Genomic DNA, 21,387 nt, shown 5'->3' with positions numbered 1-21,387 from the left:
ATTAAACAACCTGTCTTCGGTAAGTAAGTTGGGTCTCCTGTTCGATTTCAGAGTCCATCTCAGGCACGTCTGACTGATCCGAGTCAGATTCCTCGCTGTGTGAGTCTACTAACGTCTCTGTAAGACAGAAAGGGCAAAAAATTGAACTCCTGTGTTGATTATGCATTCCACTCAAGTAAAACAAATAAATGAATTAACAAATTAGCAACGATTCAATTTATCATGATCTCCTGAGAAACCCTGAGTAACTTTTGTCATTTGTAAGTGCTGCCCCTCCCCTTTATAGATTTATCACTAAGAAAACTGCTGATGGCAAAGAAACAGAACTGCCAACGTGAGCAGTGAGAAATCCATTAGGAAAATGAACAGCGACATGGTAGACTGAGCAAGAAAACAAGAACAAGAAAAAGTGGACTCAATTTGCATTAGTAAAAAGGTGCTTATGTAATCCAGCACATATTTAAGCAGCACAGCCGTTGCCTTGACATTCATTTGTTTCTTCAATAGATTTTTAGATCAGTTTTTAGATTTAAATTTTTCAATAGATCAGTTTGTTCCCGCAGTTCATTTAAATGAACTAGTTTGATTATTTCTTTTAAATCCCTGATTAGCATTTTACAGGATTTTTTACAGAAATAATTATTTGTCACTTTGTTTTACATTTTAATATTACAGAAATTTATGTTTTTACTAGGGTTTTTTATAGTGTAAATTTGTTCTTGTTTATTTGTCCTAATTTTATAACTGCTCAGAGTGCAACAAAAACATCTACTAATTGAAATATATATTTAACTTAACAGATATATATATATATATTTTTTTTTTTTTTTTTTTTTAAATCAGTCCCTTTAAACAGCTAACTGCAGTAATCTACTTTTTCTTAACATACTTAACCTCAGCATAATTTTAAAAGAGTACTTATAACAGAAATTATACACTTAAGTGCAAACTGAATGTAATGTTTTCCAACATTTAAATAAAATGTCATGCATTTAAATATATATGCAATAACAAATTTAAATGTGCAATAAAGTACATTTAAAATATATTAATTATATATATGTAAGTTCTTTACATCCGCTTTAGTGTGTTAGTCAACATAAAAATAAGTGTGCTTTTTTTTAAAGCATGACAAACGATTATTAATACAAAGATTTATGTACTTCAATATAATGCACTTTAAGGTAAAACTTTCAATTTGACAATATTACAATGCACACTTTTTAAAAGTGTCCTTAAAGTGGCGTTTTGTTTCATTAATATATTATCTTTACAGATTTTTATATAATTATAATGTTCTTTGAGAATGCATGAAAATGTATTTGTCCTGAATGGCTGTAATTGCATAAGTTATTCACACTGTTGAATGTATTTTTGTCTCATTTTCCAGTAAAAAAAAAAATGCAAAACTGTACAATAAAATAAAAGATAGATAGATAGATAGATAGATAGATAGATGGATAGATAGATAGATGGATAGATAGATAGACAGATTCACACCTTGAGGAGCTATATGAAGAGTTTCTTTTGACTTCCTTTCAGGAACAAACTTCCACTGGAACACTGAATGATCGGCTCCACCAATAGTAATCACCCACTGATAATCATGTGACCATCTGACATTGGTTATGTGTGCTGAGTGTCCTAAATATTTTTTAAACTTAGCACCTAGAGATGTAAAAAAGGCAAACTGTGTAAGCATAAATAATTATAGAATGTCATTAACAAAAATGAGACCAAGAGTAAAAGAGGACCCACCTTTTCTTACACATGGGTACCGAAATAATTTAACTAATCCATAATCGTCTGCTGTAACTAAAACTTGACTATTGAAGTTGGCATCTACAGAGTTGATGTCATTGATATCAGAGTATTTAGGCCAGATTCCGTTCACCTCTGGCCCGAGGACACAAGTCCATGAAGACCACTGGACAAGCTTCAGTTCTTCCCTGTTGGTCACTTCCTTACCACCTACACACAAACAATATCAAAATCAGTCGAACTTATACTATTCAATCCGAGGCATAAATACTAGCAAAACATAATTCAAAGAGAGTACAGAGCTCATACTGGGCATCCTGTAGAAGAGCCGCCGACCGTTGCCGTCATTGGTCTGTAGATACTTGCTGTCAGTGGACCAATCCATGTGTGTGATGAAACTACTGGAGCCCACACATTCGCCCACCTTCTTGTAGCGCTGCACAACGCCGTAGATGTCCACCGAGTTATCGTTAGAGCCCACGGCTAGGTGCGCTCCGTCAGGGGAGTACTTCAGCTCATGGATGGCCTCTTTACGGTCCTTAATGTGGACCACCTCCGTCATGTCCCTGCAAAATGAGTACAGGTCTAACAGATTTGCATATTTTACTTATTTTAGGATGCTTTGGACCAGGGATACTCAAAACTGTGCAGCTCAGGGGTCACTTTTAGAAAGTGCAGAGTGACCAGGGGCCTTTGAATAAAATGATCTGGTAATAGTAATAGATGCTTGATTTTGGTGAATACTTGATTGTTTTTTTTAGATGTGCAGTAACCAACAATTAGTAACCGACTGTTTTCTGAAATGCAGTGCAAATGAGTCAAAGTTGTAAGTGTGTCCATGATGAAGAAAAGGAAAAATATAGTGCACGTGCAAGGTTCTTAGAAACGCACTCTTTGTTTTTATGTTTGTCATGTTTGGTTTTTAAATTTGATGACTCTAAATGTCATGTGGTGTAATTCAGTCAGTTGTCAAGGCAATTTTTTTAAAGAAAATTTACACTTTTTAATCTATTATTTATACTTCTTTTTATTTCAGCTTTGTTTCAATTACCAAAAAACAATAAATAAAATGAAATGAAATGAATATTTTTTTATTAATTAATTAATATTATTTATTATTTATTTGGTCTTTGAATTAAAGCTGGCATAAAAAATAAAATAAAAAAAATAAAAAAACAGAATTAAAAAGGAAGAAAATTGCCTTGATAACTAACTACTTTAAAAAGTTAAAATATTTAAATTACTGAAAATAAAATTGAAATAAAAACCAATTAATGCTATATAGAAATTTTATAAAAGTGATGTAAACCCATAAAAATACCAAAACTTAAATGTGAAAAGTTACTATTATAGTATTTATTAATCAAAATATTAATATAAATGCTATAATAGTAAATAAATAATACTGCCTGCCATAAAAGGACAAATTATCAAATTGTTTTTAAATATTTATTGATCTAGACACAGAGTCATGAGGGAATGTAGAGGTCCTTTATATGACATAATTTACTGATTAAAGTTTTTTTCCTCCATGTTGTTTGCTGCACATGACAAGCAGTTTTCAAATATTAATAAGCAGTGATGCAGTTTTGATAACTTGTGGTAGACTAAATTTGACTAGTATCCCTGCTCTAGACAGTCTGTTCAGCTCTGTTTTGCCTGAGTGCTTCACCTGACTCTCAGCACTGTGAAGGATCCGTCTTTCATGCCCAGAGCGAGGTGGATTCCGTCCGTACTAACAGCAGCACAGCGTATAGGCTCCTCCATGTTGCAGCGTGCTATTAGCGCATGATCTACGAGACTCCAGATCCTCCAATTCAAAAAGAAAAAGAGGAAGTAATAACCCATAAAGATACACAAATTAGTGCACTTTAGTATTAAAGATCATGTTCTTAATAGCCTTCATCTAATCTGAGGTTAATACACTCACTGAGGAAAACTCTATTGCTCAGAGGTTTCATTACAGCTCATGACACATGAAGTGTGTAATGTCAATTACTGTAAATTTTCCATGTCACTAGCAGGACCAAATGGAACGGCACAAGTAATCCCTTGTGAAAAACAAATCCACCCTAGTGAAAAATAAATAAATAAATATGCTAAAAATGCATTTAAAATACATTTATTCTATGCTATGTATACTACAAATACATTTACATATTTATGTACTTAATAAAAATACCCTGCAATTGTACTTTTAGTATACTAAACTGATAAACTGGAACAACTAATTTTGCACTTAATGCACTTTAATTGTGTGGAAGTACTGCTGAAGTCCAACTAAAGATATACTGAAGTATATTTGATTGTGCTGAAGTGGACCTATTGCAAGTATACTTCAGTTTCACTTTAAATATCTTGCCTTTAAAGACCAATATTATTCAAAGATGATACAATCCTCATCAATAGTGACATTAAAACACATTTAGGCTTAATATTAAGAAATGTGCATTGTGCACGAGTACTACTCCCAATAAAGTTAAATTATAATTTTTATATTACTAGGTCTCGAGCGATATGTCAGTAAATATGTTAATAGATTTGAACTATACTTAGTATGAAATAAATGTATTTTATTTATATCACTGTTTTACTAGGGCGTTTAACTGTTATTTTAGTATGATTTAGTAAGATACTAATAGTATAATTAAGGTATTATTTCATTTAATATTTTATTTCAGTTTCAGATTTTTTTTATGGTTTTAGTTTTACCTTTAGTTAATTCTAACTGTTGTAACTGTTACTTTAGTTAATTATAACTGTAGAGTACTGATTGTGAACTAAATCATAAAAGCATTTTTTTTAAAAGCTGTACTTGCAGGTAATATAGTATCAATTAAATAAAAAGGCACTTAAACATAATTAAGAGTTATTTCATGACTGTTTCTCAACACACTTTAAGGAGTAGTTCACTTCCAGAATGAAAATTTCTTGATAATTTACTCACCCCCATGTCATCCAAGATGTTCTTTCTTCAGTCGCAAAGAAATAAAGTTAATAAATAAATTACGTTTTTTTGAGGAAAACATTCCAGGAATTTTCTCCATATAGTGGACTCTAATGGCGGCCATTTTCAATGCAGCTTCAAAGAGCTCTACATGGTCCCAGCCAAAGAATAAGGGTCTTATCTATCAAAACGATTGGTCATTTTCTAAAAAAAAAAAAATTATATTCATTTTAACCACAAATGCTCATCTTGCACTAGCTCTGCGATGCACATGTGCGTCTTCACGCACTGCGTAATCACGTTGGAAAAGTCACGCGAGGTTAGTTCTTCGTCTGTGTACTTTGGTTCAAAAGGTAGGGTAGGGCAAAACAAATCCATCTTATTTTCTCCTCCAACTTCAAAAATCCAAAAATCATCTGACATCATTGTTTTACTTTTTATTTATTTTTTTTGCTAAGAGCATTTGACTTTCTTTGCACGTTCACTTTGTAAATGCAAACCTATGTTACGAGTGCGTGATTACATAATGCTTGAGGTTGAGCTAGTGCAAAACGAGCATTTGTGGTTATAAAGTATGTAAATTTGTATTTTTCTTAGAATATGACTCATCGGTTCGCTAGATAAGACCCTTATTCCTCAACTGGGAAACTGCAGTTTGGACCCTTAACCCGCTGGCTCCCACTGAAGTCCACTATATGGAGAAAAACCTGTTTTTACCTCCATGTTTACCTCAAAAACCTTAATTTCTTTGCGACTGAAGAAAGAAGGACATGAACATCTTGGATGACATGGGGGTGAGTAAATTATCAGGACATTTTCAATCTGGAAGTAAACTACTCCTTTAAGGACAAAAGAGTGCACAGTCTAATAATGTCAAATTAAAGATTCAAATTAAAATAAAATAATGAATTTAAATTAAAATGCCTGTCAGTACATTTGGCAGTACTCAAACCATATTTTAAAGACAACAGAAGTAATTATAAAATTACAAATAGATGTGCTTAAGTACAACTTAAAAACACTCAAAAATTCAGCTCAATGCATTTAATACCAATTTAAACTATATTAATTTTAATTTAATTGCAATTAGCAGTTTGCACTTAAGTGTATTGTTCTTAGGTGCATTACTTCAGTAATAAGTACTGTTTTTTTTTAATGCACTTCTTTTTCACAAGGGATCTCAGTTTGTTCTTCTTTTATGCCATTTTCTATATTAGAAAAACAACTGAGCCATTAAAGAGATCTTTTATAATTCCAAGTGATTCAAATGTGGTATTACAGTAGTTTGTTTTCGGCTCTTACCGAACAGAGCGGTCGTCGCTGCCGGTCATGGCGAGAGGTTTGGTAGGATGAACCGCCAAGGCCCACAGCTCACCCTCACAGTGACCCTGCATGATGAGGAAGGGCTTGGTGCGATCGTGCACCACCACCTCAAAAATCTCACTGTCCTGCGTGCCCACCAGAATGTGATCCCCTCTCCAGCACACGCTACGCACTGACAGGCCTGCACAGATCCACCGCATAAACACTTAGTAAGCAAATGAAGGGAATCGTGGAAGTAAACAGACATGATCCTGAAACATACTGAAGGATGTACACTGTAGACCATCAAGGATGGAGAGGGTGCTTGGGTGCTTGATAATACATATAGACATCTGGGATCGGTGACAAACAGGGGTAAGAGCTATGGATATAACACAGGGCGGACAGCCTGCATAAAGAACACTGACCACTACAACGCACCTCTTGAATTTTCACCTCTAGCTACTGATGAGTCAGAGGAAAAGAAAGTAAAAGAAGAAAAGAGATAAAGCTCTGTTAGAGACAAAAGACTTTTGCATTGTGGGATCCTGTGTATTTAACAACAAAAGATAAGTGGCAACTTAATGGATTAAACAAAATAAATCAATAAGTCAGTGTAAAGTAATGCATTCTGGGAGTTTGACTCACCCTTATATCCCTGGTCTGTTTCCCTGAGGTCAATGACGGTGATGGGTTTGAAGTTCAGGTCCCATAACCGGATGCACCCATCCCTGCCTCCCGTGGCAAAGCCTTCTTCACATGCATTCATGCTGAAAATACCAGACTACACACACACACACACACACACACACACACACACACACACACACAGGAGCTCTGAGAGGCTGAACGTCTTTGACAACTAAAACAATCAGAGAATCTGAAGTCTAAAACTTTAACTGGCTCTAAGGGTCAAATAAAGTTGAAAAAGATTTGCAGATCTTAAAGGGTTCACATCATGAAAAAAAATCCATCTATCCTCACTATTTGGAAATATTACAATTTATTGCACTACATGAACATACTGTAACTAGTAGAATTTAAAACTTCTTCTATAAAATAAGCCACAGTCCTTGGTGTCATTTCTGACATCAGAAACCAAATTCAACCTGCAACCTGCCACATTTACGCATCAACAATGCCAATAATGAGTTAATGAGGAAGTAGAATAGAAACAGAATTATAGAAATATTTTTTAAAATTCAATATTGCTTGAAATAATGTTATGTGGACTTTTCAAAATTTTCATTAAAATAGTAATTGTAATGTAATACTGTATTAATAATTGTTTCATTAATACTGTTATTATTATATTATATTATATTATATTATATTATATTATATTATATTATATTATATTATATTATATTATATTATATTATATTATATTATATTATATTATTATGAAAACAACCTATGAAAAAGGCTGTCTTTATTATAAATGAATTTATTTAGGGGGAAAACTTTCAATTATTTTACTTTAAGTAAAGGTTTTATATTGTGTTTATTTTGATTAAAAGACAAAAAATGTTAACAGTAAAGACATTTTACAAGAGTGCCAATATTAGTGGAGAGTATATATATATATATATAATATACTTATAAAAATATTAAATATACAGGGAAATACATATATTTAGCAACTTTTCAGACCCCCTATCGACTTTTTTCCAAAAAAGTGACTAGCGACAAATCTAAGCACAGGAATTGCCTTTGTCTTGTCTTATCTTGGGTGTATTATTTGATTTCATCAGATGACGGCTCAATTATAAATCAGGATTTTTGTGCAGATTAACGTCTAGGGAGACCTGGTTATGTAGTCTTAAAGGGTCATGTTTCAGTCACTATTTCATATTTATTCTGTTGTCTGACAACAGAAAGAGTAAAATATATAAATGAAAACAGTTTTATTGAGAATTTGACTGCATTAAAATAAAAGTATGTGACACAGAGAGACAAACAAATGTAAAAGGCAATAGGACGCGATGATGTCATGAATATGCTAATTAGCATATGACGCCATCTAGTGACATTTAGCGACTTTTCAGACTGGCTTTAGCTACTTTCCATTGAAAGAAGTTCATGACCCGTTTAATTATGACACTGGCAAAAGCAATATTTGCATAGATCACAGAGTAATATCTTTCAATATTCATCACAAAGCTGTTATGCTAGAGGAGCCATTTTATAGATCAAACTCAATTTATAAATCACTATAAGCAGATATCTATGTGACTCAAGACAGAGGTCATTCTAGTGACACTGTGAAAAACGTTCCCTCACTTACCCCGTGAGCCCCTTGAACTGTCCGGATTAAATTGATTCCCTTCCAGACATAGATGTCTCCGTTCAAGGCACCTGAATATGTGATCTCGTCTCTCGCACAGGCCAGACAGAGGATAGTCTGAAGGTCTCCAGTCTTCCCAAACACGCCACGCTTAGGTGTCAGAGCGTTCCCACAAAGACTCCAAAACTGAGGACAAAGGAGAGTCATTAATGAATCAACAATGTGTGAATTTCATAAGCTTGCATGGGCCAGATTTACTGACAGCTTGCGCCAGTGCAAACCCTCTTTTGGCAGTAAAAAAAAAAAAAGCAGTCAAACATTAGTGATGTTCTTTAATTTGTGCATTGTCAGTAGATCAATAATAAAACTTTTCACTCCCATCTGCGCATTTATGAGAATGATAATTTGCCCTGTTAAGTAAATCTGGCCAATCAGGCTTTAAACATGAGTCATAAGGTTCTTTGATTTATTATGGAATTCAGTGACCATACGGTAATATATCATGTAAAGATTTGCATAGCTGACAATTGCTGTTTCCTGCTAAATTTATTATTGCAAATAGCCTATTGAAAGGCCTTACTGAATAAATTGTGTGACAGCTTAATATTGCAAAAGCACAGCAGCATACATAAAGGTGCACTTCTGTTCACAAGCTCGATAAATTTCCTTGCAATCGTTGAGAACATACACACACAAGCTCACAAACATACTAATGCTAACACTCGTTAAACACATCATTAAAATGCACAGGCACGATCTTAGCTCAGAACAAACCCGGAAAGCTCCCACTGCCAGTGCATAATAATTGGCTCATTGACTCTGATTCAGCTGTGTGTGTGTGTGTGTGTGTGTGTGTGACTCCACGGAGCTCTATTTCATGAGGTCACATGCTCCTGTTTGAGAGAATGGCAGAGTCAATTCTGTGTGTGACCTCAACCTTCTCCTCAGCAGCCTCCTGTAAGAAAACCTGAGCTGTCAAAGACGGTCAGATATAGATTTCTGAATTGTATATTGCGAATGTGATATTTAGGTTCTTTACACTCATTGTAAATAGCTCAACCAAAATTGAAAATTTCATCTATATATATTTAGTCATGATGTTCCAAATCAATATAACTAAGTTCCTTCCATGGAATAGGAAATGTCATTTTAAATTCAATGAAAATTGATATTTTAACTATGACAGTGGGGCTTCAGAAGACTAATAAAGTGCACTGTATGAATACATAGAATATAGTCATTTTTTTCTTAAAGGGGTCATCGGATGCAAAATTCACTTTACAAGTTGTTTGAACATAAATGTGTGTTGGAAGTGTGTGTTCACATTCATCCTATAATGATAAAAATCCACCCAGTGTTTTTTTTTTAAATTCCTATTTTAAAAATCCCTTTCTCAAATCAGGCTGTTCTGAGATTTCTGTCAGAATGACGTAGTTCTGTACAGGCCACTCCCACAATAGATGATTGACAAGGCCGTCTTACCTTAGACCCACCCTGAGTGAGCTGAGACCTGTCCGTCATTGAGTCGACTCCGGTGCAGGGGAAGACAAGATGTCTTCGATTAAGCGATTGAGGCATTTGTTGTTGGATGTAATAATGAATATAGCAGTCGTCATTTACTCACGACATCTGAGCCGCTGAAGACGCAGAGGATTAACGTTACTTTCGTTTTGAAGGGAATGCGCCGATCTCCGATCTGCCTAAATGCGTCTATGTTCGTATGAATCAATCGTGATCCAGCTTCATCTACAGAAGAAGTGAGTATTAGGGTTTTTTATGAATCTTTGCAAATTGCATTTCCTAATAATGTGCTAGTTAGCCAGTTTTGCGGCTGAAGTTTACAGTCTGCTCATCACCCCACGGAAGAGAGGGGCGGGGTCAGCAGAGTCATTAGCATTTAAAGCAACATGGACTAAAAAACGGCTTGCTGAAATCAGAGCTGACTTTGACAGGGGGAAAAGGTGTTTTTTACACTACCATTGAGACATTTTAACCAAAGTATGTTATAGACTCACAAGAATCATATCAACTTGTGGAAAATGGGCATCCGATGACCCCTTTAAAAATATGTATACTTTTAAGAAGAATGCTTATTATGGAAATAATACACTTCAACAGAATACACTTAAGTGCAAACTTAATTTAATATTTTCAGGCTCTTAATTGCATGTTAATTGAAAATGAATTATATTTTAAATTCATATTAAATGCAATTAGCTAAACTTTAGAGTACTTTTTGAGACCACAAGAGTTGGACTTATTCCTTACTTATAATTACTTCTATTGTCTTAGAAATATAGTTAAAGTGTACTGCCAAATTTTTTTTATAGAATTTATTCTAAACTAAAATGCACTTTAACATAATTTTAATGAAACTTGTATGTCATGTATTTAAATATATTATTAATTCTACATTTGTAATGACAAAGTTGCAATTTAGTACGTCTTAAATATATTAACTTTAAATATAATGTTGAAGAACTATGGAAGCCCGTTTCCGTCACTGAATAAAAAATAAAACAAGGTAATTGCGACTTTTTCCTCGCTGTTACAAGTTTACATCTCACAATTCTGACTTTATATATAATATAAAAACAAATGTGCAATTGTGAGTTATAAAGTCAGAATTGTGTGATATAAACTCAATTGCGAGATATAATGTCTTTAAACATACAAATCTTTTTTTTTTCTCACAATTGCTAGCTTATATCTCACAATTCGGAGAAAAGTCAATTGCGAGTTATAAAGTCCAATTCTGAGGGGGGAATCATGCAATTCTGAACCTTTTCTCACAATTGCATGTTGAAATCTCGCAATGTTTTTTTTTTTGAAAGGACAGTCAGAGATCTGACAGGAAGCGAGTGAGAGAGAGAGAAGGATGGGATTGGGGAAGGTCCACTAGGCAGGATTCGAACTCGGGACACCCAAAGTGCAACTGCGCCATATATCTGCGCACTGCCCACGATGCTATCGGTGCCACAAAATCTCACAATTTTGACTTTTTTTCTCACAATGGCAAGTTTACATTTCGCAATTCTAACTTTTTTCTCAGAATTGTGAGATGTAAACTTGAAATAGTGAGAAAAAAAAATCTGAATTGTGAGATAAAAAGTTGCAATTACATTTTTTAATTTTTTTCTCAGTGGCAGAAACGGGAAACATTATTTCAAAGTGTACTTTTTAAAATATACGGCTATGAACTCAAATGTTAAGAACATACTTAGACCTTAAAAAGCCAATAACAAAAAGCTTTGTTACTGCATTTCTATGGGGAATTTCTGGTAATCACTGCTGCCAGTTTTTTTTTTTTTTTTTACTCAAAATTTTGCAGGATTTTTTTCATGAAAGCCAGGGCATCTGGCAAAAAGCTGGCTGAAAGAGAAAGAAAAGATGAAAAAGCAGTCGCTGGCCCATTAGCAACCTTGCACTGGGGCAGACGTTACGGTTCCAGACAGCCAGGCTGCATTACGTCAGGGAGATTCAGAGGCACGGTGAATCACAAGCTCCTGTGTTTCTGCAGGTCTGTGCTCTACTAAAGCTTTAATATAATCAAAATGAGTCAGTGCTATTCATCTGCCAAGACTCCATTAGACGCAGACTGTCTTCATCCTGAGGCACGTCCTCCCCCCGTTTTTCCGCTCTACGGGGACAGCCACCGCCTGCTCGTGTGTGCAAGCCACCACGAATCCAGCACATCTAGACTAATCAAACAGTCTTAAAGTCACCAAGACAGCTATAATTAGCATACTGCAAGAAGGAAAAGGATAATTAGTCCAGGGTGGCCCACTACACCTTAATCTAGTTACATCTAATTGTGTGGTGTGCGGCTCCTGTCACATATCTGATTTCTAAACCACTGTTGTGATGGCCGTGTTGTAAATATGGTGGTTTAGTTGGGCCCTGTGGGTGAGGCTGTGATTATGTTGTGTGTGGTGGGAGGCAGTGAGTGGGATTCTTTGAGCAGACTGCCTCATCATGAGAACTGCATGCAGTTAAGTGGATTGAGAACAGCCTGAAGGATCCGGACAAAAACCTCAGGAAATTTGTCAAAAGCTCGCACACAAGCAGGACCAATGGCTATTGTCAGAATGGAATACAAGTTTACTGAAAACCACACAGTATACACTGTAGTATTAGCAGGTACTGTGCAACAATAAACATTTTAAATATCCTGTCACCAGATATTTTCAATGTTCGCAGTACACTATAAAATCTGTCACTGGTGCAGTACCCTTTCAAAAGGGTGCATATTAGTACCTTAAAGATGCATATTAGTACCTAAAATGTATCTATTAGCAGCTTTTTAAAATGTGCCGTACCAGTGACAGCTTTTGTACCTTTATTTCTGAGAGTGTAAAATTCTGCTGTGCCTCAGCAATATTTTATTTATAAATCCATGTTTAGAATCAGAATTGATTCACGTATAAATCCTTCATTTGAGTCTTTTCAATTAAACGTTTAAACAGGCATGCGTTTCCCGAAAGCAGCGTTAGCCAATTATGGTCATAAGTTTCCACCAATATAGCTGAAAGTTGTAAATATCTTTTTTATAAAAGAAATAGTGCAGCACAAAATACAAAAGCATTCTAGCAACTAAAATGTATCCAATGATTATACATTTGCAATTTTATGTTTTAATAAAAATACATCCTTCCAAGACTAGTGCTAGACACTCATTACTGACATTCACACCTCTGCACTAAAAATATTTTTGAGATCATTGATTTATTGTTTTATTGTCTGAATCTTATTTGAAGTCAATCATTTATTTTTAGGTGTGTTCAGTTCTGTTCATACCTGATCTCACATAGAGCACCATGTGTGTCAGGGCTAGTAGAGCGTTCCAAATCAGTCACTTATGAGGTTTAATTTCAGTTAATATGCTCATGTGTGTAATATGTAGAGTATGTCCATTTTTTTAAATGAAGCACCATCTTTAACGAGCCTTGAAAAAATGTAAGAACCACACAAAATGTAGCTTTTCATCTGGGGCCAGAGATTTTCAGTTTCTCTGGGGCTCTCTCAAATAGAGATAGAGAAAAAGGGGGATTACAGTGAGCTAAATCTCTGGCATGCATTGAGTGCATAATCGCTGAGTGAGCACGGGCCTGGGGAGCAGATGTCACATGGTTGAGGGGGTAAAGACTCAGGAATTATGTGAGACAACTGCTACACCGTCCTAACTACATGGAGAGAATGGGGGATATAGTAAGAGAAAAATACTGACACAGCAAGAGATATAGGGGATGCACAGTGATCTGAGGAAAGAGTTGTGAGAGGGAAATAAAGAGAAAGAGAGAGAACAAAATAAAGATTAAAAGGTATAGCCCATGAGGACTGTGGATTACTTCATGACAGGAACCTAAAGCCAAAGCTTAATGGTAACTGATGAGAGAGAAAGAGACTCTAATTATAGGGATGGCACTGGGTTATAATGTAAGGTATGTGTCTTATGCAATATCAAAAAGTTCATGACAACATCATAAAAGTAATCCACATGAACCAACACACAAACATAAAGCACACAGAATATGGTAATCACTCTCAACCATGCTTGTTTAAAGTGCAAAATACAATATTTTATGAGTTGTATGTGGCCCTTCCCATGATTGTTGATTGACACTAGCGTTTCAGCACTGAGCCGCCCTGAGTGAGCTGTCATCAGTCCGCCATTGTTTCGACGCCGGAACGGTTGTAGACAAGAATATCTCCTAAGCGATTGAGGTGTTTTGTTGTTGGATGTAATAATGAACATAGTCGTTATTGACTCCTGACATCTGAGCCGCTGAAGATTGCAGTGGATTACTTTTGTTTTTGTTCACGCGAATCATTCGTGATCCAGCTTCATTTACAAAAGAAGTGAGTATAAGGGTTTTATACTTATACTTTTATACAAATTGCATTTCCTAAGAATATGCTAGTTAGCAAGTTCCTTGGCTAAATGCGGCTAAGTAAATAGTACGGCTCGTCACCCCACGGAAGAGAGGGGCGGGGTGAGCAGAGCTCATTTGCATTTAAAGAGACATGCAACAAAATGGCTTGCTGTGTGCAGAGCTGATTTTGACAGGGTAAAAAGGGTGTTGTTTTACACTACCACTGAGAAATTTTAACCAAAGAATGTTATACTTTTCATTTAATTCCTAAACAATCATATCAAATTGTTGAAAATGGGCATCCGATGACCCCTTTAAACGATTATGTAACTCTGAAGAAGTAGTACCGAAGTCCATCTGATTTTCTCCTCCAACTTCAAAATCGTCCGACATCATTGTTTTACCTTTTTTTTTTTTTGTAAAGGGCATTTGATTTTGTCTTTGCACATTCGCTTTGTAAACAGTGGGGTTGTACTTCTGCATATGTCATGCGTGACATTTCCAACGTGACTACGTAATGCGTGAAGTTGTGGATGCGAATCGCAGAGCTACTGCAAGACCAACATTTGTAGTTAAAAAGTATATTCCTTTTTCTTTTTTTTAAATAGCCGATCGTTTCGCTAGATAAGACTATTATTCCTTGGCTGAGACTGTGTAGAGCCCTTTGAAGCTGCATTGAAACTGCAATTTGGACCTTCGACCCGTTGGGTCCCATTGAAGTCCACTATATGGAGAAAAATCCTGGAATGTTTTCCTCAAAAAACTAATTTCTTTTCGACTGAAGAAAGAAAGACATGAACATCTTGGATGACATGGGGGTGAGTAAATGATCAGGACATTTTTATTCTGGAAGTGAACTAATCCTTTAAACCACTTGATTCATATGGATTACTTTTACAATGAACCCTTTGAAGCTTGAAAATTTGGTTGTGTGGACTTTTTAATGGGTGGACAAAAATGATGGCAGAATATTAAAAATATCTTCATTTGTGTTCCAAAGATGAATGAAAGTCTTTAAATGGTTTTGGAACAACATGAGAGTGAATAAATGTTGACAGAATAATTTTTTTTTTGTTGTTTGTTTGTTTGAACTAACAAAACTCTTTAATGATAAGAATCATTATTGTGGTAGCAAAGTTTTCATTTAGTGTGCAAGACCAAGGTTCAAATCTGCCTTTTTTTTTCAAATACTTTTTTTAATAGATTAAACTTTACAGCCAGTGATCACTATGATAACTGACTACAGCATAACGCAGGACAAGGATCATGTGAGCTCCAATAATTTCCCTAATACTGAAAGTTGTGTCACTATTCATTTGAATGAAGTTAAACATTTTGCAAATTTGTTGCACCATTGGACATGCTCACAAAACTCATGATCACCACTGTTTGTGTTTCTGGAAATCTCATTGTTAAAAATGAATTTCAGTCTCTTTGCTGCTGTAAACTGCTTTGTGTTTGTGAACATCTTCTTACAAAGTATGTATGTAGGTGGTAGACAGCAAGAACTTCACAATCAAACACTCTCTGAACCAATTTGAACCATCTCACAGTGAAGATAGAGGGAGACCAGCCCTGTACTTCAACAATTTAAAAGCTGAAGAGGAGCTGAAGAGGAATCATCAAGCTGAACTTGAACTAGTCCTAATCCCCTTCTTCCACAAACACTTCTGAAGAGATGCTCAAGTTCTTCTCAGAACTGAGGTTGAAGAAATACAGAGGGGAAGAAGACAGGGCTGATTTGGTTTCTGCCATTTCTCAATGGGATTTGATTAAGTGACAGTAAAAGAAAACTTTGAGTTTAATACTGAATAGCTTCTGAGAAATTAAAGATAACATGAAATCAAAATGGACTATTTACACTCTTGATACTTGTTCATGTATTATATTGATGTATTATAAATAATTAACTGGAGCAAATTAATCCAAAGAAAAATGTTCAATCTTTAAAAAAAGAAAAATGTTATAACCTGCTCTTCCTCTAAAATGAAGGCTATTTCTTAATGTTAACTGATATCCATTCCAAATCCATTCTTCACAAATGTTTTAGAAGACTCTGGTATGCTTTTCACATTTAATTCACTCTGAAATAAATAATGAAACTACAATGGACTACAAACAGCAATTTACATTGACTTTCACAGCTACAATATTTCAAGTATGTATTTCAATACAGACCCATCTGTAGCCAAAAAGAAAATAGGAATAGGAAAAATGAATATAAAGACAGAAAAGGCAGTACCTTGATATGTTTGACTCCACAGCTCACTAGCTTACTTTGCTGATACAGGTCCCATGATATGTCGAATATCTTTATGAAACAAAGAAAGAAAAGTACAGTATAATGTATTATGTATGTAGCTATTTCAGAAGTATATGCTGCCTTCATGTTGTAATTTCTATATCATGGCTGGAATTAAAAGGACATTTTGGACATTTTTTCTCTTTTTCATTTCCCAAGGACAGGAAGCTTTAGCACTAGTGCATTAAAATGCAGTGCAAATGAGGCATAACAGATTCTATACACACTACTGTTCAAACCTCTGAAGTTTGAAGTCAGTACATTTTTATTCAGAAAGAATGCATTAAATTTATGAGCATGACAGCAAAACAAAAGATTTATATTTCAAATTAAATGCTATAAGAGATATCATTCAAAAACAGTATAAAAAAAAAAAAAACTTAACAACCCCAACATTTTAAACAGTAGTGCGTACAGGATGTAATTTATCATTCCCATACTAAATTTTCTGCCCTGATTTTGTAATTACACGCCCTCAACTCGGAATATTGGAAATCAAAGAAAACTTAGTTTCTCTTTGGTACTTATGACATTGTGTGAGCGTTCATGTGCACCTGTTTCATCCTGTAATTGTGATCATTCTGATATGAGTTGAAGGCAGCAAGACAATCTTTGGTTACAGCACACATGCAAGACAACCAGAGGTTGGTTGAGTAGTCAGAGAAAACAAGTCCTCGGGAGATTATGCAGAAATTACTTCTGTAATTTGATAATGAAATGCTATTTAATATGTTTGAACTATTTATGTGTGAGTGTTACAAAGCCAGAGAAATCAGGAAAGAAAATGAAGACAAAGTCAGGGAAAGTGTGTGCTAATGTGTGTTTTGGCCCCAAGGATGTACCATCATTAGTTCCAGTGTTAATTTATGTAAAATGAAATTAATTTCAGTCCATTCCCAGACTGCCTGAATCCTAGCACTTCCTTGCTAATATGCTTATGGCTGTCTGTTTTGTATTTGTAACATGATTGTAACATATGGGTTACTCAGTGTATCCTGACTGAAACTAAAGGACTGAAGAAAGTCCAGTAGATAATGAGAGGACAAAAGAAACATTACACTGCATTTCTAATGATATGTGTGTGTGTGTGTGTGTGTGTGTTCTTACCCGGTCTGTATGACCAGGAGCAGCTGCCAGAACTTTCCCCTGTCTCCAGTCCCACACACAGATTGTGTTTTTAGAGTCCAAGCCCACAGAAACCAAACACTGCAAACACAAGAAATAAAACAAATGATATGCCCTGCTCATAGAGAGCTAAAAAAGCTTCTTGTAGACTTTAGCTTTAACCATAATCAAACACAGTTGAACCAGCTAACCAAGGCATTCAAGATTGCTTAACCACAAAATTCTGGTTAAAAATGGCTACTAACAACCAAGGTGTGATTCTTTCTCAAAAGCTTAGGAGGGTGAAACACTGCAGGCAGGTGTTTTGGAGAAGGATTGGAAATGAACTATACAGAAAGGAAGCACTCCAAAAGCAGGGTTGGCTAGACTCTAAGCTGTTTATTTCATAACTGTAGGCTGTTTATAGTTGCTTAGCAACACAACATAGTGCATGAAATTGAATTCAGCTGCAGTGCACTCACAGGAAACCTTGCTAAATCAATTTTGTAAATCATCATTAAGAAGTTAAAATGTAAAAAGATGAGCACAGTGGCAACAAGTCAAGCAATGTGATAAAATATAATATTTTATAATGTATATTATATGTTGTGTAAAAATGGATTGATGGGTTTAATCAGTTATTATTGGTTTTATGTTACTTTTTTAATGATTATATATATATATATATTTACCCTATTTAAAATGGAATAAGTATTTCTTATATAAGTATTTATTACAGAAATGTATGTTTTTTTTTCTATTTTTTTCTAAACTGTTAATCATTTTCAAACCGACTCTGAAGAGATTAAGCATTTAAAGCTATTATTTCATTTATTGTGCATAGGTGTGGCTGTTAATATAGTTATTGTTATAGTTATCGCTCTTGAATGGCCTTTAACATTGTAAAACATGACTCTGCTACCATCTATATATTTCCAACCACTGGAACTAAACTGCCAGAAGCTTCTCAAAACTGTGCGCAAATCATCTGTAATCTTCCCAAATGCTGTTTGCTGAGGGGACCTCATTAGTTCAGCATCCCTTTGATGTGAGTTTGCTGTTTTCCACCTCCGTCCCATCAAACCTGATCACCAGTTTTCTTCTGAGGTTGCACCACGCTGGCTGAGGCTAAAACGAAGTGCCTTCAATCAATTATGGGATGCTAAACCTTTGATGAATTTGAGAAGAAAAGTGTTGCTTTAGACACCCTGGGTCTTTGAGGCAGTGTCTCGCCTCTCTTTGCGGTTTCATCCGTCGGTGTGAAATAAATGATGAGGCCAATTTCCTGCTGAAACTCTGCAAATCACTTTCTCAGCTCCGCTGGGGGGAGGTGAGGGGTGAATTCTCTCAGATAAAGTGAGAGTGAGCAAAGAAATGTGAAATGTCAATCTCAGAGGTATGATTTTTCATTCTATCCCTCTATTATCTCCTCTAGTGAGTTGGAGTGCTTTTGATAAATTGACACTGTAACCCAACTCTCATCCACTTTAGCCTTTTATTGCACAATATTACGAATTCAATATATCATATTTACACTGAAAGTATTACACACTACCACCTGTCTGTACTGTATGATATTTGTGTTTTGATCAAATAAGGTTGGTTGAGGTCTCCACACTCCCTGCTGCTACTAAATCAATCACACTAACTACTTGCCAGAAAATAATTTTAATAACAACATTACTATTGTGAATAAGTGTAATTACTGATAATATAGCCTACTCATGAAAATGCACATTTTAATGGTACAATAACATTAGAAAATGAATATACCACATTTCTGACTAAATCTGACTGGTTACAGTTAGAGATAATACAGCAAATTTAAAATGACTGAAATGATTTGCAATGATTTCGATACTGATTTTCTGCTGGTATACTATACTAGTACCAGATGTGTTTTCATACTTTCTTCTCTAATGCAGTGTGTGTGTGTGTGTGTGTGTGTGTGTGTTTTATATAGTCTGTTGCACTATATGTTTGTAACCTGTTTAAGGAAAAAGTGTGGGTGTGATTCAGTAGGGACGCTGAAAAATAATTCTGCTTCATTCTGTTTTTGTTTGCCATTTGATTTTTTTTTTCTTTTCATTTGCAAAAATAATAGCAGTGTATAATCAAAGAGAGTAGGGCAACTTGGCACTAGTGTGACCTTTAACAAAATTCAGTCATACCGACAGAAAAATAGTCAACCAACCATTCAGTCATAGTATGGAGCCCTAAAAAGGAGGCAGCACGATTGTGTGTACTGTCAAAGCAAATAGATCCAAAGAAAGCCACAGCAGAACCATTTCAACACAGCAGTGGTGTTTCATTCCTGAATGTTTTGGTTATTTTGAACAAATCGGTTGAGTAAATGATTCAAAGTCTAAATGATTCAAAGAACCAGCATTTTTGAACAGATTGAGAGAATGGTTCAATATCTCATCTATAAAGACAGACACTTAATTTGTTTCTGAGTCAGCATTTTTGAGCTAACTGATTGAGTGAATAATTCAATGACTCACTCATAAAGACAGTTACTTGTATTTTTAAACTGAAAGATTCAATTCCTCAAATGTGCAAATACAGATAGAACGGTGAAAGTCTCAGTGCTGTGGGACTGATGTATCAGCACTCTTGGAATGCTGATTGACCAATCAGGTTCAAGGACTGAAACTAACTATAGTATCGTGAGCTATAAAACACTGCTTAACTTGGTCTTCATGGGGCAGTTCTTACTAAGTGCAGCATCAAAAGTGTTTTCAGAAAGCTTTGAATATTAAAGTTCCACAGTTTTACTGAACAATGTTGAAGTGTAGTCATCCAAAAGGTGCAGCAAGAACATATCAGTATGTGATGGAAGTTTCTAAAGCCATTATCTTCTAGCCATTGTCAAACCCTTAATGCTGCTATATGTTCTTGAGTTCATTAACTGATGTTATCACTGAGTATTTTGTGTGTTGTTTCTGTCTAGGTGACAACCAGCAGCTCTGGCAGGCACATAGTTATACAGTCTGACACGTACTGTTACACTGTGGGAGTCACACCCTTGGTGTGTTCACAGATGTGACTCTAACAACTAATAATAAACTTCACAGCACCTTACAGCACCTCATACTGAGAGATGAAACTTACGAGTTCTTAACAATGTCAACTCCTTGGTATAAAGAGAAATCTTTCTTATTGCAGTATGTTATTGCTCAGAACACTCACCTGTCCATCAAGGTCGAAGGCGAGACAGGCGATACCGTGTGTGTGCATGTCCTTCAATATGGACACTGTCTGCACAGTATACGAGTCCCACACACAAATATACGGCTCCTTTCCAACCTGTCCAGTGGCCACCAGCACTCGCTCTGGATGCAGGGCTAAACTGTGGAAAGAGAATTACAATTAAGTTAAAATATTAAGCAAATTAATCATCAAAATATTTGGCCACCTGGTGAAGTGGTTTGCGTGATTTGACTGCAATCCAATCCAATGTGTTTCAGATAGCATTTACACCTGTTCATTTCAAGATTGGATAGCTATCCGATCAAAGAAAATGCATGAAGTGGCCAAGTGTTCAACATATAAGCCGTATAAAATGATTCAGCTCAACGCATATGGATTAGTTTTATGATCTCTTTATGAACTTTTTGAAGTGTCAAAGAGATAGTTGCGTAGACTGCCAATGGAGGGACAGAAATTTCTTAGATTTCATTAAAAAATATCTTCCTTTGTGTTCCAAAGACATGAGGGTGAGTAACTGATGACTGAATTTTCTTTTCTTTTTGCACATTAATTAAATTGTTAAAAACATCAATAAAAAATTAAATAAGCACAATAAGTG

The 21,387-nt window shown here is 35.3% G+C and overlaps 1 protein-coding gene across 8 annotated transcripts in view; it reads right to left on the bottom strand.

Annotated features, from left to right (window-relative positions):
- Positions 1 to 21,387, bottom strand: part of eml5 (EMAP like 5) — an 87,676-nt gene that overhangs the window by 43,323 nt on the left and 22,966 nt on the right. For 3 of the 8 annotated variants that reach the window (XR_009266819.1, XR_009266818.1, XM_058750195.1), the window contains exons 2-13: positions 20,769 to 20,928; positions 17,580 to 17,678; positions 16,413 to 16,481; positions 8,298 to 8,483; positions 6,659 to 6,794; positions 6,452 to 6,475; positions 6,011 to 6,212; positions 3,434 to 3,571; positions 2,071 to 2,327; positions 1,759 to 1,971; positions 1,501 to 1,668; positions 11 to 117 (exon numbers count right to left, since the gene is read on the bottom strand). Coding sequence is in view for 6 of the 8 variants with exons in the window: in XM_058750195.1 (XP_058606178.1) it covers positions 11 to 117; positions 1,501 to 1,668; positions 1,759 to 1,971; positions 2,071 to 2,327; positions 3,434 to 3,571; positions 6,011 to 6,212; positions 6,452 to 6,475; positions 6,659 to 6,794; positions 8,298 to 8,483; positions 16,413 to 16,481; positions 17,580 to 17,678; positions 20,769 to 20,928 (1,759 nt within the window). In the remaining 2 variants the exon portion in view is untranslated. Of the gene's footprint in view, positions 1 to 10; positions 118 to 1,500; positions 1,669 to 1,758; positions 1,972 to 2,070; positions 2,328 to 3,433; positions 3,572 to 6,010; positions 6,213 to 6,451; positions 6,476 to 6,658; positions 6,795 to 8,297; positions 11,340 to 13,524; positions 15,833 to 16,412; positions 16,482 to 17,579; positions 17,679 to 20,768; positions 20,929 to 21,387 lie in introns of those variants that run through there. The other 5 variants (XM_058750196.1, XM_058750197.1, XM_058750200.1 and 2 more) reach the window with 5 other exon arrangements.

The sequence above is a fragment of the Onychostoma macrolepis genome, chromosome 17 (genome assembly GCF_012432095.1).
Source record: "Onychostoma macrolepis isolate SWU-2019 chromosome 17, ASM1243209v1, whole genome shotgun sequence".
In the NCBI taxonomy this organism is placed as follows: domain Eukaryota; kingdom Metazoa; phylum Chordata; class Actinopteri; order Cypriniformes; family Cyprinidae; genus Onychostoma; species Onychostoma macrolepis.
Note: the sequence above shows the minus strand (reverse complement) of the source record. Positions and strands in the feature narration are given on the sequence as shown.